Raw genomic sequence first — 16,747 nt, 5'->3', positions numbered from 1 at the left:
TCACATTTTGAACTAAATTGTACACAGTGCTTAATTTTTTTATAATGAACTCAAATGTATCAAAACATCCTTTTCTCAAATCCAGTTGCACTTAAGGGCAATCTTATTTATGTCTACTCAGAAGTAAGTCCGATTGAGTTCAATGGACCTTACTCCCAAGTAAGTGCATACAGAATTGCAGTGTTAGGGTTTTTTCTAATGTTAGTCCTACTTAGAGTAGACCTGCTGAAATTAATTGAACTTAAGGTAGTCATGGTTAATTTAAGCCCCATTCATTTCAATGGGTCTCCTCCAAGTAGGACTAACATTGCATACAACCCTCAGTGGTGAAGGACACTCTGAAATCACTCTATTTTTACCTATACATTAAAACCTAATGCCAAGACTGAAAGTGGATTCCAGCACTAAACCGCGGCACAAACCATGTTCTGACTGCAGATTTAGAACTGGAGCAAGAAGCCTGGCAGCCTGTAGATTCCAGGAGGTGCAACGAGACACATGTCGGGTTTGGGAAAGGCAGCATTTATTTTACCGAAGGTTGATACAGTGAAGGATGAAGCGCAGCTGCAGAATTTGGGGGAAGGACTTGGCTAAAAAGGAGATCCTGCAGCAGGCTTGGGAAAGCAGCACGCAGCCATATACGACACAAACACCACCGCCTGCTCCGTCAGTTGCTCAGCGGATCTGTGGGGAGGGAAAAGAGGGCGGGAGTTATTCCTTCCCTGGACTGCAGTAGGAAGCACTGTGTCGCCCCCCTAATCCCTTGTGCAACCCGAGTGAAGTGGTGTGTCTCTAAAGGAGGCCCTCACTCAGTTCAACCGCGTGGTACTGCTTTGCGCCTGGGCTGACTATAGAACGGCAAGCGCCTGGATCATTTACAAAAGGATGTGGATGACCTCATGGACCACAATAGTAAACATGGGAGAGGAAATGTAATGATGCAAAGGACAAGGCCATGAGCTTGTGGGTTAAGCATCATCATTTCTGGTAACGGCTGGGGAAAGGGATCACGGGGCCTTAGGCATAATCACAAGGCACCCACTGAACGAAACTGCAGGATGGGATTGAACACCAAGAGAGGTTGATGACAGAACTTTTGAAAAGCCCTCCTCCCTTTATTGTTTGGGTTGATGTATGCTATTTCGTCACACAATTTATATACCGCTCTACATCGATAAAATATCTGACCAGTGAACAATAAAAGGGAATGGTGATGATGATGATTTATTACATTTCTATACCACCCCATAGCCGAAGCTCCCTGGGCAGTTTATAAAAGATGATGTTGTTGATGATCATCACCATCAATTAAACCTTTAAAATCAGATTGTGCCAATACAACCAAGGCTGGTCAGTCAGGGAAGGCAGGTGCTGAAAACAAAGCAATATTGGCACCTGCCTGACATCAACTGGCAGGGAGTTCCGCACCCCCTTGATCATTCCTTCTTACTGTTCTCAGTACTTTCCATAATACAGCTGCATTTAAATGGGGTGATGCAATATGATGATCGTTTTGCAGGTGTACTAAATAACTGCAGCACGAGTGCCATCTCCTGTAACTTGCAGACAGGACTGAGTAATGAAGGTCTGGAGCAATTGCCGTGGAAAATTATAAGCCACGCTGCATATTACAAGCAATACAGAGCTATTTTTTTAAAAAAACACACACAAGAGAACAGCCACAAGTTTCAGCATAGAGACAATAAGTTTGGGGGTGGGGAAGACACACAGACTATTTAACCCTCTCTTTTCTGGCTCTTTAGCCCACTCAGTCACCCCTCAAAGCTGTTTTGCACCATGGAGGGGTGTAAATATGGGCTCCTATCTATTGAGCAGAAAAACAGCTAAGAGAAAAATGACTGAACAGCCTCTCAATTATACCGACTTAAAGGTTCTAGGCCATTGCCTTTCAGCTGAAGCTTGAAAAGCAGCTAACAAAAAGATAATGAAACCGTTCCTTTATTGAGACTCATAGCCTGCTACTGTTTTTTTTCCAAAGAGAAATGATACATTGATTGCCTTATTTTAATCATTATTATATTTATATCATGCTCTTGCATGGGGGTCTCAGCAGTCTCCCATCTGGACTACTAAACCTGCATGCAACAAACTTTAATATCTGGTGTCCCCAGGCTACTAGGCCACATATAGTTTTACCCTCAAACTTCTTCCCTCCACATTTTTTCACTATTTTGAGATATTAGAGAGAGAGATACAATAACTCCCCCCTCCCCAAAAAACTCTATCAGGCTTTTAAGTTCTTTGCAGATTTCACTGGTGCTCTTGGACACCATTTCAATGGGGCTTATGCAGGAGAATTTCCCAGTGCCCTTATACAGTATTTGTTTATTTGTCCTTGCTAGAACCAAGGGACCACCGGATTCCGCAGGTTCCAGAACAGACATAATGCATTATTAAGATGGATGCCCACTGTGAAAAAAATCTGCTTGGAATTTTGCTGAATCTTCGTAACGGCCAAAATGTGACCTTGGTATCTGGGCTGATGATAAATAAGGACAAAGGACACTTTGCATCTACTAAGATGTTGAAGGCGCAGCAACAGGCATCGTGCAGATTGGGCTGGTTTGGGAGAAGATGCTGATGTGGAATGTGCTTAGGTAGCTATGGGAAGATAATGCAAGGAGCACTAGTGACTTCTTCCCTAGAAAGACTGTGGGCAAGGCAGGGTGGAAGAACACATGCTTCAATATCAAACTGACGTAAAACATGAGATGTGATATGACCTCATCTCTGATGAATAGAAAATGGACTTCAGGATCCCGTATAGAAAAAAGAAGGAAGGGTCTGCCACACTCCACCTCATTCTACTTTTCTCCTATTGTTTATCCTCCAATCCCACCTCCCTTGTTTTCCTTTCCTTTCTATTGTTCTGGCTCTGATGAAGATGGAAGGATCCATGACCCCTTGCACTGGAGTTTGGCTTATCACAGAGGAATAGTCTAATAATATCCAAGTTATAGGCTGGAATAAAATGTAGGCCTAGCATTACTATTCAAATGGCTTTGTTTTGTTAGTGACATTTAAATACCATTCTTAAACCATTTATACTGGTTTGTTGATTGCTTTCTTACGACCTTCTCCAACCATTTATAATATTTTGGAAATATTAATGTTTCTATTTCTTCAAATTAATCATAATATTTACTCTATAAAGATAATACTGTTTGGCAATGTGCATCGCTAAACTGATTGATTTGTTTCAAAGAAAAACTTTGAGCCTGTAGCCTTTTACCCTTCTGATCCAGTGGGATGCAAAGGTGCAAATTCAAACGCAGATTGGAACAGTATTATTCTGGCGACTCAACAAAAAAATCTGTCCTCAAGCTATTGTATGAATATTGGATACAATTACACAGGACAAGACTATCGGTAGCTACTAGGTGGGTGTGGTAACCAAAACCTCCCATATTTGAAGATCGTACCGTATTTCTTCGATTGTAAGACGCCATCGAATCTAAGGCGCACACTAATTTCAGTGCCACCAACAGGGAAAAAAAGCTTTCATTCGAAGAAAAAATAAATTTCTCCAATCAGCCAGCAAAGCAATTTTATGGTACATACACGCAGCGGAGGGGGAGAGGAACAGGGAGCGAGTGAGACACAGACACGTGCGTGTGCACCCACACGCACACGCATAGAGGCAGGTTACATGAATGGGAAGCAGGAACCAATCGTCCCCTGCCTGGGAACGGACAGCCACACATGCATTCAAAAGCTGGTCTGCACCATTCACACGGACAGGAGGGGGCGGGTGGGCGAGCCCAACCAGCGCTGCTCAGGTGATTTTTCCGCTTCCCATCTCCTTAACAGAGGCGAGGCCGAGCTCTTTGGAAGCTCGCTGGCCTGCCGGAGCTGGGGTCCCTCCCAGCCGGCTCCCGGCGGCAACGTTTGAGATGCTCCGAGACGTTGCCCCTCTCCCCCCGCTTCTCTCTCCACTCCCTTCTCTCTCGCTCGCTCTTCACCCCCTACCCTCTTTCCCCGCCTGTCCCGCTGCAGACTCGACAAATGTAATTACCGTATTTCTTCGATTCTAAGGCGCCATCGAATCTAAGGCGCACCCAATTTTTAGAGCTGTTACTTTAGGGAAAAAAGTGCGTCTTAGAATCGAAGAAATATGGTATATTTTGGAGGAAGATTAAACATTAGGGGATGGAGATTACTTGGCAAGTTAAATTCCAGGAACAGACAGCTTGTGAAGACAGACGATTGAGCTGTATGGCCTTTGATGGGTAAGGGAATAAGTTATTTATTTATTACATTTCTATACTGCCCAATAGCTGAAGCTCTCTGGGCGGTCAAATCTCAGCTGCAAATTCACTGCTTCAGCTTAAGTGAGCCACTCTCTCTCAGCTTTCAGACCCCACCAGAAATACAGGGAGAGATACTGGCATACCTCACAGGATTGTTGTAAGGCTTAACGGTAGTGCATACAAAGCTTTTTTTGAGCACTCAGAAAAAGGTTTTCACTAGTGCTGCTTTAATGCTGCATGGTAGAGATTAGGGTTTGATTGATTTTTGATGTGTTATTTAGCACTGTCTAGGTGCAAGCCGCCTTGGCGGGGTATTGCCATGAAAGGCAGCATAGATGAAATAATGGTGTTAAGTAAATTAATATCGGTCTAAATTAGTAGGACTTTATTTTAGCTACCCACACACTTGGAGGTAACCCCCACCCCACATCCCGGCCACCAAACGTTCCTTGCTCCAGGGCTCCCAATCTTCATCAGAATCCTTCTCCCAGCATGACCAACTTGCTTCATTCCCTACCGTATACTTGTCCCATTTCTTCTCCGGATCGTAGGGTTCCCATCGGCTTGCAGGGAAAATGTGCTTGTTCTTCTCATACCAGCTGCGAAGCACCACTTTGCCAGCATGGGACTGGGGAAGGCAGACAAGAGAGGAGTCAGTCAACGGGAGCCTGCAGCAGGGAATTCACTTCCCAACCAGCTCAGAATGGAAATAGGGAGTTAGAAAGTCCCAATGACAAGAAGAGTTTGGAGGAAGGAGGAGGGCGGACAGCTGCCTGGATTCCACAGCGTCAGAGCCAACAGCGCTGCGCTTTTGTTGGGTAGAGGGTTCTTTCAGAGGTAAGCCTACAGCATCCAGAGACTTCGCGAAGTCAAGTCAGGTCTCTTTCTCCTCACCTCATCTTTCTCCACCGTTGCGTCGCTCAAAAGCCGAACGTCGTCATGTACATCAAAATTGAAGAGCGGCCCTGATTTGGGGAATGTACACATGAGAGTGGGGAAGACGCATAGTGGAACATGTAGCACCTGCCCTACAGCCTTAACCCTACTCTCCAACCTTCACCCTTCGGCCAGTGCAACACAAATACCTTTCCAGCTTCTCTCCACCACTGTCCCAATCATTAAACCAGGGAGGGCAGGACCTCATTCAGCCCGAAGGCCAAATTCTATTAATGGAGTAGCTCCAGATCAAAAATGCCAGCCTACTGTAGCTGAAAGCTCTCACTGCCAGTAACTCAGCTTTAGGAGAGCCATTTCATCCTCTCTAGAATGGAGGGGGTGGAGCCAGGGAAAGGGGTGTGGCCATCTGGGGGATCCTGAAGGGCTGGATTTGGCCCCTGGGCCTGAGGTTCTGCATCCTTGTACTACGCTTTCAAATCGTCCACCTATCACAGGTCAGAGTCCATGCAAACTGCCCCTTTTGTTCTTCTATACTTACACCGCTGCATCTTTTCTCCCACTCAGACAATGCCCTTTCTCAGCCAACATGCAATCACAGCCCATTCAGACTCTGATCACCACAATAGCCCTGGACCCTCCTATCCAGGTGGGCTCCTATCCGAGGAAGGCCAGGGCTGCAAACAGGGGGAGGGCAGAAAAGACTCACCGCTTTTCCCTCGAGCCTTGGTGACAATGAAGTCATAGAAGCTGTGATGCTAGATGGGTGAGAAGAAAAGGATTTAGGGAAGAAAGCTCTCAGAAACATTCCCCAGCCCATACCCAGCTGATGGATTCATCTTTGCGGCAGGCGGCATTTGCTGCAGCAGGTGTTGATGCAGAAGGCACAAAGGAAGTGGGAATTTGGGCGAGGGTGGGTGGGAATGCCATCCTACTTCTTCTCAGGTGGACGTGATTGAGCCTGGCCTAACCATCCCACATTGGGCACTGATTTGGGTCAAAGGAAGACCTCACAGCAATGCTAGGGTGGTGGTGATAGTAATGGATGTTGAAGTCTACTCTTTTGAAATACATCATAGAATCATAGAATAGTAGAGTTGGAAAGGGCCTATAAGACCTACAGAGTCCAACCTCCTGCTCAATGCAGGAATCCACCTTAAAGCATACGTGACAGATGGCTGTCCAGCTACATCTTGAATGCCTCTAGTGTGCGAGAGCCCCCTAGGTAATTGGTTCCATTGTTGTACTGCTCTGTCAGGAAGTTTTTCCTGATGTCCAGCTGGAATCTGGCTTCCTGTAACTTGAGCCCATGATTCCATGTCCTGCACTCTGGGAGGATCGAGAAGAGATCCTGGCCCTCCTCTGCGTGACAACCTTGCAAGTATTTGAAGAGTGCTATCATGTCTCCCCTCAATCTTCCCTTCTCCAGACTAAACATGCCCAGTTCTTTCAGTCTCTCCTCATAGGGCTTTGTTTCCAGACCCCTGATCATCCTCATTGCCCTCCTCTGAACACCCTCCAGCTTGTCTGCCATCTTCTTGAAGTGTGGACGCAATACTCAAGAGGAGGCCTAACCAGGGCCGAATAGAGGGGAACCAATACCTCACACGATTTGGGAGATATACTTCTGTTAATGCAACCCAAAATAGCATTTGCCTTTCCTGCAGCCAACCCTTCTCAGGGGTCACGAGCAGTGGCACCTGCCCTCACTCAAGTCCCATCCCTTCCACAGGTCCAAGAGTGCTTAGCCAAGGCTCTGTCCCACCCTGCTTTCCACATTGATTGACTGCACTGACTGACAGCTAATTTTCAGGGGACTTTGGGAAACAAGAACAGGTTTCCTTTCATCTGTCTACCCCCACCCCCCAGGCGCTCTCTCTACACATGAAAAAACATATATATACATACTGTATATTTACATATACACTGTATATTTACATACATACACTCTTCAGGTTGCCTGGAACTGTTCTGAAGCATGCCCTCTAACAGTGTGATTGGGAGTTTGTACACTCCCTGTCCCAGCTAGACTGAAATCCTGGTCAGCAGTACTTGGACTGCAAAGCTGGAAAGGGCTCAGAAAAAAATTCTAGATGGCACCGATAGTAGTAAAAATGTAAGATCTAAATAACTGGTCATTTCCTATCTTTCATGGAGCCCCCAATTCCGCCCCACCGCCTGTCACCATCTCCAATGATATGGTGGAAGATTGAGAGCACATGCACAGCCTGTTGGCTGTTTTCTCCTTGTTTTAGTTTAAAACAAGCTTCCCCCTCCCTGGGAATACTCTGGGAAAGGCAAAGTAGGTCAGCTCAGAGCTTCTGACTCCTAGACCCCTAGGACAAAGATGGTGAATGTCTGCTTTAGATAATGGGCCCCCCATCAAGATAGGGGTGTGCTGAGCAGCAGAGGAGGCGACATGACAGGCCCAGGGCATCAGCTCACGTGTGGGATGATCAGATCTTCCTTGATGTACATAAGCTGCTCCACACCAGCTGACCTGCAGGGGGAGACACTTATTCAGAGCTTGAACGGGGCATTTCCCCTTTCCCCGCCCCAAAGTCTAATACCCTATCATCCCCAAACCCCACATGATCTAGAACAGCATTCACTTCTCCAGAGGTTTGCTTGCTATTACAATTTAACAGATTTCACTGTGGTGAAACAGTTGAACAAGAATTCCTCATGGAGTTCAAACTCTATCTTGTGTGGCTTTTGATCAAAAAGGCTTTTGATCACACCCCATGTGTTCACCAACTCACCAATGGAAGGATGTCTCTTATCACACAACAACCGCTTTGTGCCTGGTCACTGTTAATAAGGTCATTATTACTGACTGTACTCTCTGCATTTCAATTCCCCTGACCTCCCTGTTCTTCATTCATCCGACAACCCCATGCATATATTATGCACACCATGCCATCCGAGGAAGCGGATTGGGTCCACAAAAGCTATAACGTGCCACAGACTCCTTGTTATTTCAATTTATATATGACAATTGCGTTACAAGTCTGTGTTGCTGGTTTCTTACTGACTTTATGTAATGTTCCCTTATGTATCACCGAATCATTCCCATTTAATAGATGAAGATGTGAGGCTGCAGTGACATTACACAAGGCCATGATCTGAACTCAGGTCAACCTGGGCCAGCTCCAATACCCACTAGAATACAGTGACCCACATTTTAAAAGGGCCACAGTGTAAGGGAGGCAGATATGTAGCCATGCAGGCCTGCTAATAATGTCTTCCCGCCCTGCTCCATATAAGCAAACCCTCTACGTTGCCGAGGCCTTTACCGGAGTTCACTGAAGTCCTTGCGCAAAATCTCCAGGGCCTTTTGTAGAAACTGCTGAATGGTGTTGCCCTTCTTCATCTGCACTGCGGGGAAAACAAGAGTCAGTCCGGAATGCATTTCTCTCACTTGCATTCCCACAACCCAACCCAAAAATATAGCTTGCAGAAACTTCAAAGATTGCATGTGTGTACATGGGCGTATTACATTTATATCCTGCTTTTTCTCATAGAATCATATGAGAGCTATAAGGCCGTCAAATCCAACCCCCTGCTCAATGGAAGGAACCTATAAGGCCATCAAATCCAACCCCCGGTTCAATGGAAGGGGGACCTATAAGGCCATCAAATCCAACCCCCGGCTCAATGGAAGGGACCTATAAGGCCATCAAATCCAACCTCCCTGCTCAGTGAAACGGATCTATAAGGCCATCAAATCCAACCCCCTGCTCAATGGAAGGGACCTATAAAGCCATCAAATCCAACCCTTGCTCAATGGAAGGGACCTATAAAGCCATCAAATCCAACCCCCTGCTCAATGGAAGAGTCCTATAAGGCCATCAAATCCAACCTCCCTGCTCAGTGGAAGGGATCTATAAGGCCATCAAATCCACCTCCCTGCTCAGTGGAAGGGATCTATAAGGCCATCAAATCTAACCCCTTGCTCAATGGAAGGGACCTATAACACCCCAAATGCATTGGACTGCAACTCAGCTGGGAATAATGGGAATTGCAGTCCAACACATCTGGAGAACACTAGGTTTGTGGAAAGCTGTTGTAAACAGTACACTACAGTCTGTCTGTCTCCTCCTCCCTCTATGAGGTATAAATATAAATTAGTGTGTTTGCATTTTATATATAAGATTTAGGTGTCAACCTCTAATTGATACATTGGTGAATTATTTTGTGACAGTAGTTTTTAATGAATGGGGTGGTGGGTTAAGGATGCCAGTTTATTCATTGGAATTTTGGTTCTGCTGTGTAATAGGAAATGACAAAGAAAATATTTAAAAAGTGTCCCTTTTTGTGTGCACCTGATGAGCTCCGTGGATAGGAGACACTAGGAACCCCATGGAGGAGGAAGGAGGAGTGTATGTGTGTGTGTGTGTGTGTGTATATATATATATATATATATATATATATATATATGAGATAGACAACTTCTATGCTTGGTCTAGGGAAAGACTGCCAAAGGGGGCAGGAGGCGAACGGGCAGGGGAAGAGCAACAATGTTTAAAAGTTGGCCCAGGACCCCAAACGTCTCAAGGTGGGTCTGTGTACTGAATGGAGAAAGCCAACGACCTGGGCTGTCAGCAACCCACATGCTAAAACACCAGCTCCTTTATCTAAGCTGAGACCAGAGACCCATTTGGCAGGGAGCAAAGCTCACCTTGACAGTTCGGCGGTGCCCGGAGCCATCCCAGTAGCTGAAAGTGATTTCAATTTCTTCACCTGGCCGGAGATGAGAGTGGGGGGAACAGTTTAGGGTGCAATCCTAAAAGCCCTACAAATCCCAGCATTCCCCAGCCAGATATACAGGCTGGGGAATGCTGGGAGTTGTAGGACTTTCTTCTGCTTAAACATGCATAGGATTGCGCCCTTAAAGAGTTAAGAGAAGGGCAGAGGCAAAACCTCTTGAATCACCACCGATATGGAAAACCTCCAGGATTTTCCTGTAACCATCCCCCTCCCGCCGCCCCCTCTGAATGCTGGCCAGCCCATCTCTCACTCTTGATTTTCTCCTGCTTGGCCTCCCACTCCTGGCGAAGCTCTTCCCGCAGGCGGTTTTCTTCTTCCTGAAAGCCAACGAGATTGGGGTGGGGGGGTGGGGTGGGGAGGCAAAAGCAGTCAGTTTAACACTCTAGTATGAAAGGGAGCCGTCCACAGGGGGGAAAGGAGGGAGCAGTGTGACGTGGAAGATGCAGCTGGGAAGGGGAGTTGGGTACTCCCAGGGAGGAAGAGCACCCAATTCCTGCCCTGCCCTCTCACGGAGGGCAGGGCGGTACCATACCTCACGGTCACGGTCAGGCAGGAAGCTGGTGTCCACGTCGGGGTTCTTCCCCAGTTTCTTCTTCTTGGGGGGCAGTTCTGAGGGAGGCGGGAGAAGGCGGCATGAATGAAGAGCTACCCTCGACACTCCACTGCTTGGGCTTGACAGCAGCCATCCTCTGCGTCCTCTGTGGCCGCACCCCATTTTACAACTACCACCATTATCCCAGGCCTACCTAGGCTTCCCTTTTCCTCTGCAAATGCCCAGCCTCTTGTTCCTCACCTTCCCGCTCCAACTCTGCTTCCTCGTCTTCCTCCTCTTCCCCATCATCTTCATCGTTGTCGTCGTCGTCCTCCTCCTCTTCCAGGGTGAAGGACAAGCTTGAGATCTTACGCTTCTGCTCCTGTTTACGCTCCCGTTCCCGCATCCGCTCCAGCTTCCTGCGAGGGGCAAACCAAAATCAGCTTCAGAGGACAAGCCGACCTGGGGGAAGGAAAAGGACCTGTTCCGAGATCTTTTGAGAAGGACAGGGAGTTGAAAAACAGCAGGGGTGGGCAATTTGGCCCACACCTTCCATCAGCCGTAGCCAGCATAGCTAATGGTGAGGGATGCTGGGAGCTGTAGGTCAAAACATCCAGAGGACCATAAGTTGCCCATCTCTGATCAAGGGAACAGAAGAGGAAAGAAAACAGCTATTGATGCTAGAACATTCCCAGGTCAGCCGTCTTTCCCAAACAAAGAGGCTGCCAGAGGAGACAAATCCAGAGATGCTGGGCTACGCAGGAGGCTGCCCTTAAGGTTGGTCCAGACGCCGGAGCTAGTGCAGAACGCAGCAGCTCGGCTGTTGTCAGGAGCTGCCTCTTTTCAGCATGTAACTCCTTTGCTGAGGGAATTGCACTGGCTGCCTATTGGCTACCGGGCCAGGTTTAAGGTTTTGGTACTAGTATACAAAGCCCTAAACAACTTCAGACCAGGATACCTGAGAGAGCACCTTCTCCCTCTCCAACCTGCACCAAGGTCATTGCAGGGCAGGCTCCTGGTGGTTCCACAAGGACCTATGGCCTGACCGAAGTCCACTAGGAGAAGAGCCTTTAGTGTGGTGGCCCCTTCTCTTTGGAATTCCCTACTCTTGGAGGTCAAGCAGGAGACAACATGAGGATGCTTCTGGTGCCTCCTGAAAACAGGAAGCCTTCCTCAACTGACCAGCCATCGTTGTTATTGGTCCTTTGTTTTAAATTGAACAATTTTAATTTGCTGTTTTTAACCTTTCTTCTTACTGTTTTTATTCCTATGTGCACTGATTCGGAATCTATTTTAGATATGGAACAGTATATAAATATCGTAAATAAAATAAATAAACGTCAATAAGAATAAATAATACATTATTATTATTTATTATCATTATCATACATCACACATATACAATCAATTATATTGATTGCTATACATAATACCATATGACTCTTATTGCATGTGTAATTTATATTTTAAATTTTAAACATATTTAAAATATTAAAAAATAAAATAATCAAACCACCCCAAAAATTACCAACATAAAATTGAAAATACTTCACAGACATTATCTCCATAATCCACACAACAGCCTTGTAAGGCGGGCCGCTCTCATCATCCCCATATTGCAAATATGGGGGCAGGGATGCTGAGTGGCCTGTTCAAAGCCACGTAGTCACTTTTGTGGCTGATGTGATCCAAGAACAGCCAAAGAACCACTAGCCCAATATTCCCGTTTCAAACTGTAGCCAGGCAAATGCCTCTCAGAAGTTCATGAGGAGGACATGAAAACAACAGCCCTATCTGGATTGCCCCTAGTCTCTGGTATTGAGAGATTTGGCTAGTTGACTGACATCTCCTCTGTTCATCAGCACAAACACTTTTTAAACCCACTGAGGCTACTTTAATTCATTAGACAGCGAATTGTGTAGGTTAGTGATGCTAAGGCAGGAAGCAGCACATTCTTCTGCCTATCCTGAACCTATCCTGAATCAATCAATGCCACGGAGTGATGGCCAGCCCTAGCAGGGTTGGAGAGGGAGCTCAGCACCCTCCAGATGTTTTGAACTACAACTCACATACTCCCCAACCATTGGCCGTGCTGGCTGGGGGATGCTTGGAGTTGTAGTCCAACACACCTGGAGGGCAACAGGTTGCGGAAAGCTGTACTAGTATTACATGGACTTGAACTGGGTGCTCCTGGCTCACAGCTTAGATTCTAAGCCACTACAGTGCTAAAATGCCACCCTATCACACAGAACAACGTCCATCAAGAAGAGAAGAGCTTTCTCCCCGTCCCACCCAACCGCCTACCCAGCACACCCGCCACTCACAGCTGCAGCTCCTTGGACTGCTCCTTCTTTGCCAGCTGCTTCTCCCGTTCCTTTACAAGGGCCTCTTGCTTGGCCTTCATGTCATTGAGTGTCACCAAGCCTATCAGAAGAAAAAGTGCAGGGAATCAGGCCTCCTAGGCTGGAATGCCCAGCACGGGACAGGGTGTATGTGGGTAGGGTCCACTCATTTCAGTTGTTGAGAGATGGATTCCTGGGTTCTTCGCCCAGCATTGATCTCTCTCTCTGTCTATCTCTCTCACACACACACACTCACCAACGGTGCTGGATTTCAGCTCAGCTTCCACTGCGTCGTAATGGGCAGAGAATTTCTTGTCGATGTTTGACTTCATGATGTTTTCCTGCCATGGGGGAAAGAGCAGATCAGGTTTGCAACATGAAACTGGGACCCCCTGGTGATGTTCCAGGTCCAGGTCCACCTTCTTGGACTAAACTGGGGCCTGCAACTTCTGGCCTTCCAGTTATTGTTGATCTGCAACTCCCATCATCCTTCGCCATTGGCTATGCTGGCTAGGGCTAATGGGAATTGCAGTCCAACAACATCTGGAGGGCCACAAGTTGCCTACCCCTGGATTAAACTTACAGAGATGTACAACTACACCAGGCAGAGTTTGGCTCACCAGCCTCTGTGCTGCAGGTGGAGGGAGGGCATCTAGAAAACTCTCACATGACATCTCGCCCTCCCCTTGGTGACACTAAGCACTTGAGATTTATAGCCCAAGAGAACCCAAAGGTTTGGGGCAGATTACGTACATTTTCTACAGGCTTCAATTAAATAGGAAAAGGAAAAGATCCTCGTCAATGAGAAAAGTTTGGTTGAGGATGGACAAATCCTCAAGGAGATCCCGCAGCTGTACAGGCGATGTTGCAAGGAGGAATTCCACTTCTTCGACCATGAGGAGTCACATTCCACAAGAAAGGGACCAACAGCTGAGACAACATACAGCTTCCGAGATACAGCTGGAAAGAATACCTTTGAGCATCGCCTTGGCAACCCAGACAGGAGATCTTTAAACTATGATCTACAGGGCTGGTGGCATAAGCCCAAAGGATAAAGACCAAGCAGGAAATTCTGTAATCATGTTTGGAAGAAATGAATGTTGGCAGAACTACAGTAAGGCCCAAGATGACAGGAGACCACCCATTTGAGACTTCCAAGCAATAGTACACAGCATTTTTGTATACTAAGAAGGAATAGAGGGAAGCAAGCAAAGGGAGCTGAACGTTGTCAGATGCAGAGCTGTCTTTATTAAGACCTGGTGGGAAAGCTCTCAAGACTGGTATATCATTATTGTTCAAGGTTTTATAGCTTATGAGAGAAAGACAGGAAAAGGAAGCAAAGGAGTCTAGAATGCTACGCATCGCAGAAAAAAAAAGTAGGTTCACCCAGGTCCAGAATGAAGACAATGTCAGTACCTGTGAATGGATCTGGGTGAAGACAGGGAAAAAGAGACAATTGTGAATGTCTGCTATGGACCTACAAATCAGTCAGAGCCACTGGACAAAGTAACCAAGAATTAGCTTGCTCCTCTACACTAAACATACTGTGTGGCATTTATGTTCTATTGCTTTTAATGAAAAATTTTCCTTTTTATTCTGTAATTCCAAAAACATTAAAGTAGGGCTTAATCCCAGACACATAACTTTAAATCCCCTAACATAGTGGAAGACAAGGTAGCTGAATTTGTTCCCACCCCAGTATGACACACATGGGAGTCCTGCTAGCCACAGCAGACAAAGTGAGGCCAGATGTTAGGACTGGAATTGGTGGTAGAAGCTGTGGTTACCTTTTTTCCTGCCACATTTGGAGATTTAAAAGTGTATGTGTCTGGTATTAAGGTTGTAATGTGGGAACAAACATTCAAGATAATAACAGGGTTTATCTTAGGGCTTGAGTGTATTGCATTTTTCAAGGCACCAGTATCACATTTCTGGATGCCTAGAATTATTTTACCCTCTTTGTTGGAGACAGAAAACGTAAGTTATTCAAGAGATTTCTGCATGCATTTGAGATGATTTTTCTCTTTCAGAAGGTGAATGGGACAGCCAGAGGTTTATCCATTTAAGTTTTAGTTCACTTGGACACAGCAAAGCTAATGAACAATGTTTAATTAGCAGATGTCTTGGATTATCTAAATATGTTAATGTCATTATCCAAATAAGAGGAAAAAGAAAGGGCAGCAACACTCAGGTTTTAAGGGAGGGAAAGGTCTTTCTCAAACAGTAAGAAATGTCTCTTGCAAAGAGATGTTATGTGACAATGGAGTTTAGAAAAATTAACCATTTCTGACAGTAACACAATGAGGAAAACTGCAAACCATAGCCTTGCAGGAAAAGAAATGGGGGCGGGGACCACAGAAGAGGGAAACAATTGCATAGGGATCTCAAGGTCTCGAAAACAAAATGTACAGGAGTCAGGAAGGACAGGTGACTGAAGAAATAGTAGTACAGGACAAATATGTTAAGCGCACACCAGAAAAATAAAAACCTTTAAGAGAAAACTGGCAATGCAATAAGACATCTAGGAGGGTTATGAAATCTTTCTAGAGAGGATTGAATGGGAAAGCATGCAGTGGAGAATTTCAGCCAAATGACCCATGGTACCCCCCATTCATCTCTTTTCACAGAAGAAGATAGATCCATATCCTTGAAGGAGATTGTGAGTTAACAAAAAGTAGAGCCAACTGAGGTTATGCAGTGTGCACACCTATAATCATAAGGCAAGAGCTATCGGTTACTATTGTCAGTAGATAGGTACATTTTGGGTTGAAACTGATTTGACCCTTGCTGCTTAGCTTAGATGTGAGTTAGAGCATCACTGTGATATCAAATATTTGCTAGAATGTACATTTGATTTTAAGCTCTCTTTAGCTTTAGAAATAGCACAAAAGGGGATCAAAGAAACTTTTGGCATCACACAGGAAAACACCATCATCTTTAAGCACACACAAACATCTTTATGGTCAAGAATGCAGCCCTTTGTATCTGCTCTTTCTGGCAACCTAGCAACAAAGAAAAGAACATTGCCCCTGATGCCTTCCCCCCCATTTCTTGCACCCAAGAGCCCCCCTTCCACCACCGCTCCCCTGCTTGAACAATTCTGGACCTTACTCCTTATGGTAGCATCCAACTTCCTCAGCACCTTCAAGCATCATCTCCTGTAAGGGTTCGACAAAACAGCATCCCACCCACCCTTCTTCCCCCTCACCTCAGCAATGCGCTGCCTCATTTGTTCCATGTGCTCACGCTGCCTCTCTCTCTTCTTCATCAGCTGGAGTGCCCGGCCAGCCTCACTGGCAGCACCTTTGTATTGCGCCATGGTGGTAGATGGACCTGAGAACCACAAAGCACAAGATGAACATATAAAGCAGCCTTTGTAGCAAGCCAGACCATTGGTCCCTCTGGCCCACTATGGCCCGTTATGTGGCAATCCAGAGCCTCCCCAAGAGGCTTTTCGTGACTAGGGATTGAAACTGGGGCCTGCCAGAGGCAAAGTACTGGCTCTACCTCTGACCCACAGCTCTGCCCTTAAAATAAATCCCAGCACGTCAAAGGGGGACCCCGAGAGTAGGAGACAAGGGTGAATCAGAAGCGAAGAGGAGACGGTGTGTGTGTGGGGGGGGGGGTGTTTCCCCTCTCTAAATCTAGCGGGGGAAACGCTGAAGTGCAAAAGTAACCAGGTGAGGGTTTAGAGAGGCGATTCTTGCCTGGTCAAGAGAACGGGGAAATCTTCCTCTCCAGGTAGTCACAAAACCCTTTTCGCCAGCCACAGAGCCCACCAGCTGCTTTGCCTACGTCATTCAAACGCGCCAGGAGTCTTCCTGTTCTCTCTCTACACAGGAAGAAAGAAAAATGACTGCGTTGATACACCGCCGGAACCTCCGGGAAAAATCAAAAGCCGCCATTGGCTAGGAGTCTCCACGGTCACAGAGTGGCGA

At 46.3% G+C, this 16,747-nt stretch overlaps 1 protein-coding gene across 1 annotated transcript; it reads right to left on the bottom strand.

Annotated features, from left to right (window-relative positions):
• Positions 1-506: 506 nt before the first annotated feature.
• On the bottom strand, positions 507-16,623 carry FAM50A (family with sequence similarity 50 member A). The gene is made up of 14 exons (XM_063119413.1): positions 16,517-16,623; positions 16,018-16,142; positions 13,066-13,150; positions 12,792-12,891; positions 10,729-10,886; positions 10,468-10,544; positions 10,186-10,252; positions 9,847-9,908; positions 8,462-8,538; positions 7,611-7,665; positions 5,875-5,923; positions 5,166-5,236; positions 4,789-4,899; positions 507-684 (listed from the first exon to the last, which is right to left on the bottom strand). The coding sequence occupies exons 2-14, from the start codon at positions 16,126-16,128 to the stop codon at positions 676-678; spliced, it is 1,032 nt and encodes a 343-aa protein (XP_062975483.1). The 5' UTR covers positions 16,129-16,142; positions 16,517-16,623; the 3' UTR covers positions 507-675.
• Positions 16,624-16,747: the final 124 nt, after the last annotated feature.

This window comes from Elgaria multicarinata, chromosome 3, assembly GCF_023053635.1.
Source record: "Elgaria multicarinata webbii isolate HBS135686 ecotype San Diego chromosome 3, rElgMul1.1.pri, whole genome shotgun sequence".
Taxonomy (NCBI): Eukaryota; Metazoa; Chordata; class Lepidosauria; order Squamata; family Anguidae; genus Elgaria; species Elgaria multicarinata.
Note: the sequence above shows the minus strand (reverse complement) of the source record. Positions and strands in the feature narration are given on the sequence as shown.

Coding starts and splice junctions, on each gene's coding strand:
- FAM50A (XM_063119413.1), bottom strand. CDS start 16,128: ATGGCGCAATACAAAGGTGCTGCCAGTGAGGCTGGCCGGGCACTCCAG. Junction 10,253..10,467: donor TGCCTGACCGTGACCGTGAG/GTATGGTACCGC, acceptor GTTGGCTTTCAG/GAAGAAGAAAACCGCCTGCG. Junction 5,237..5,874: donor CAAGGCTCGAGGGAAAAGCG/GTGAGTCTTTTC, acceptor TCCCCAAATCAG/GGCCGCTCTTCAATTTTGAT.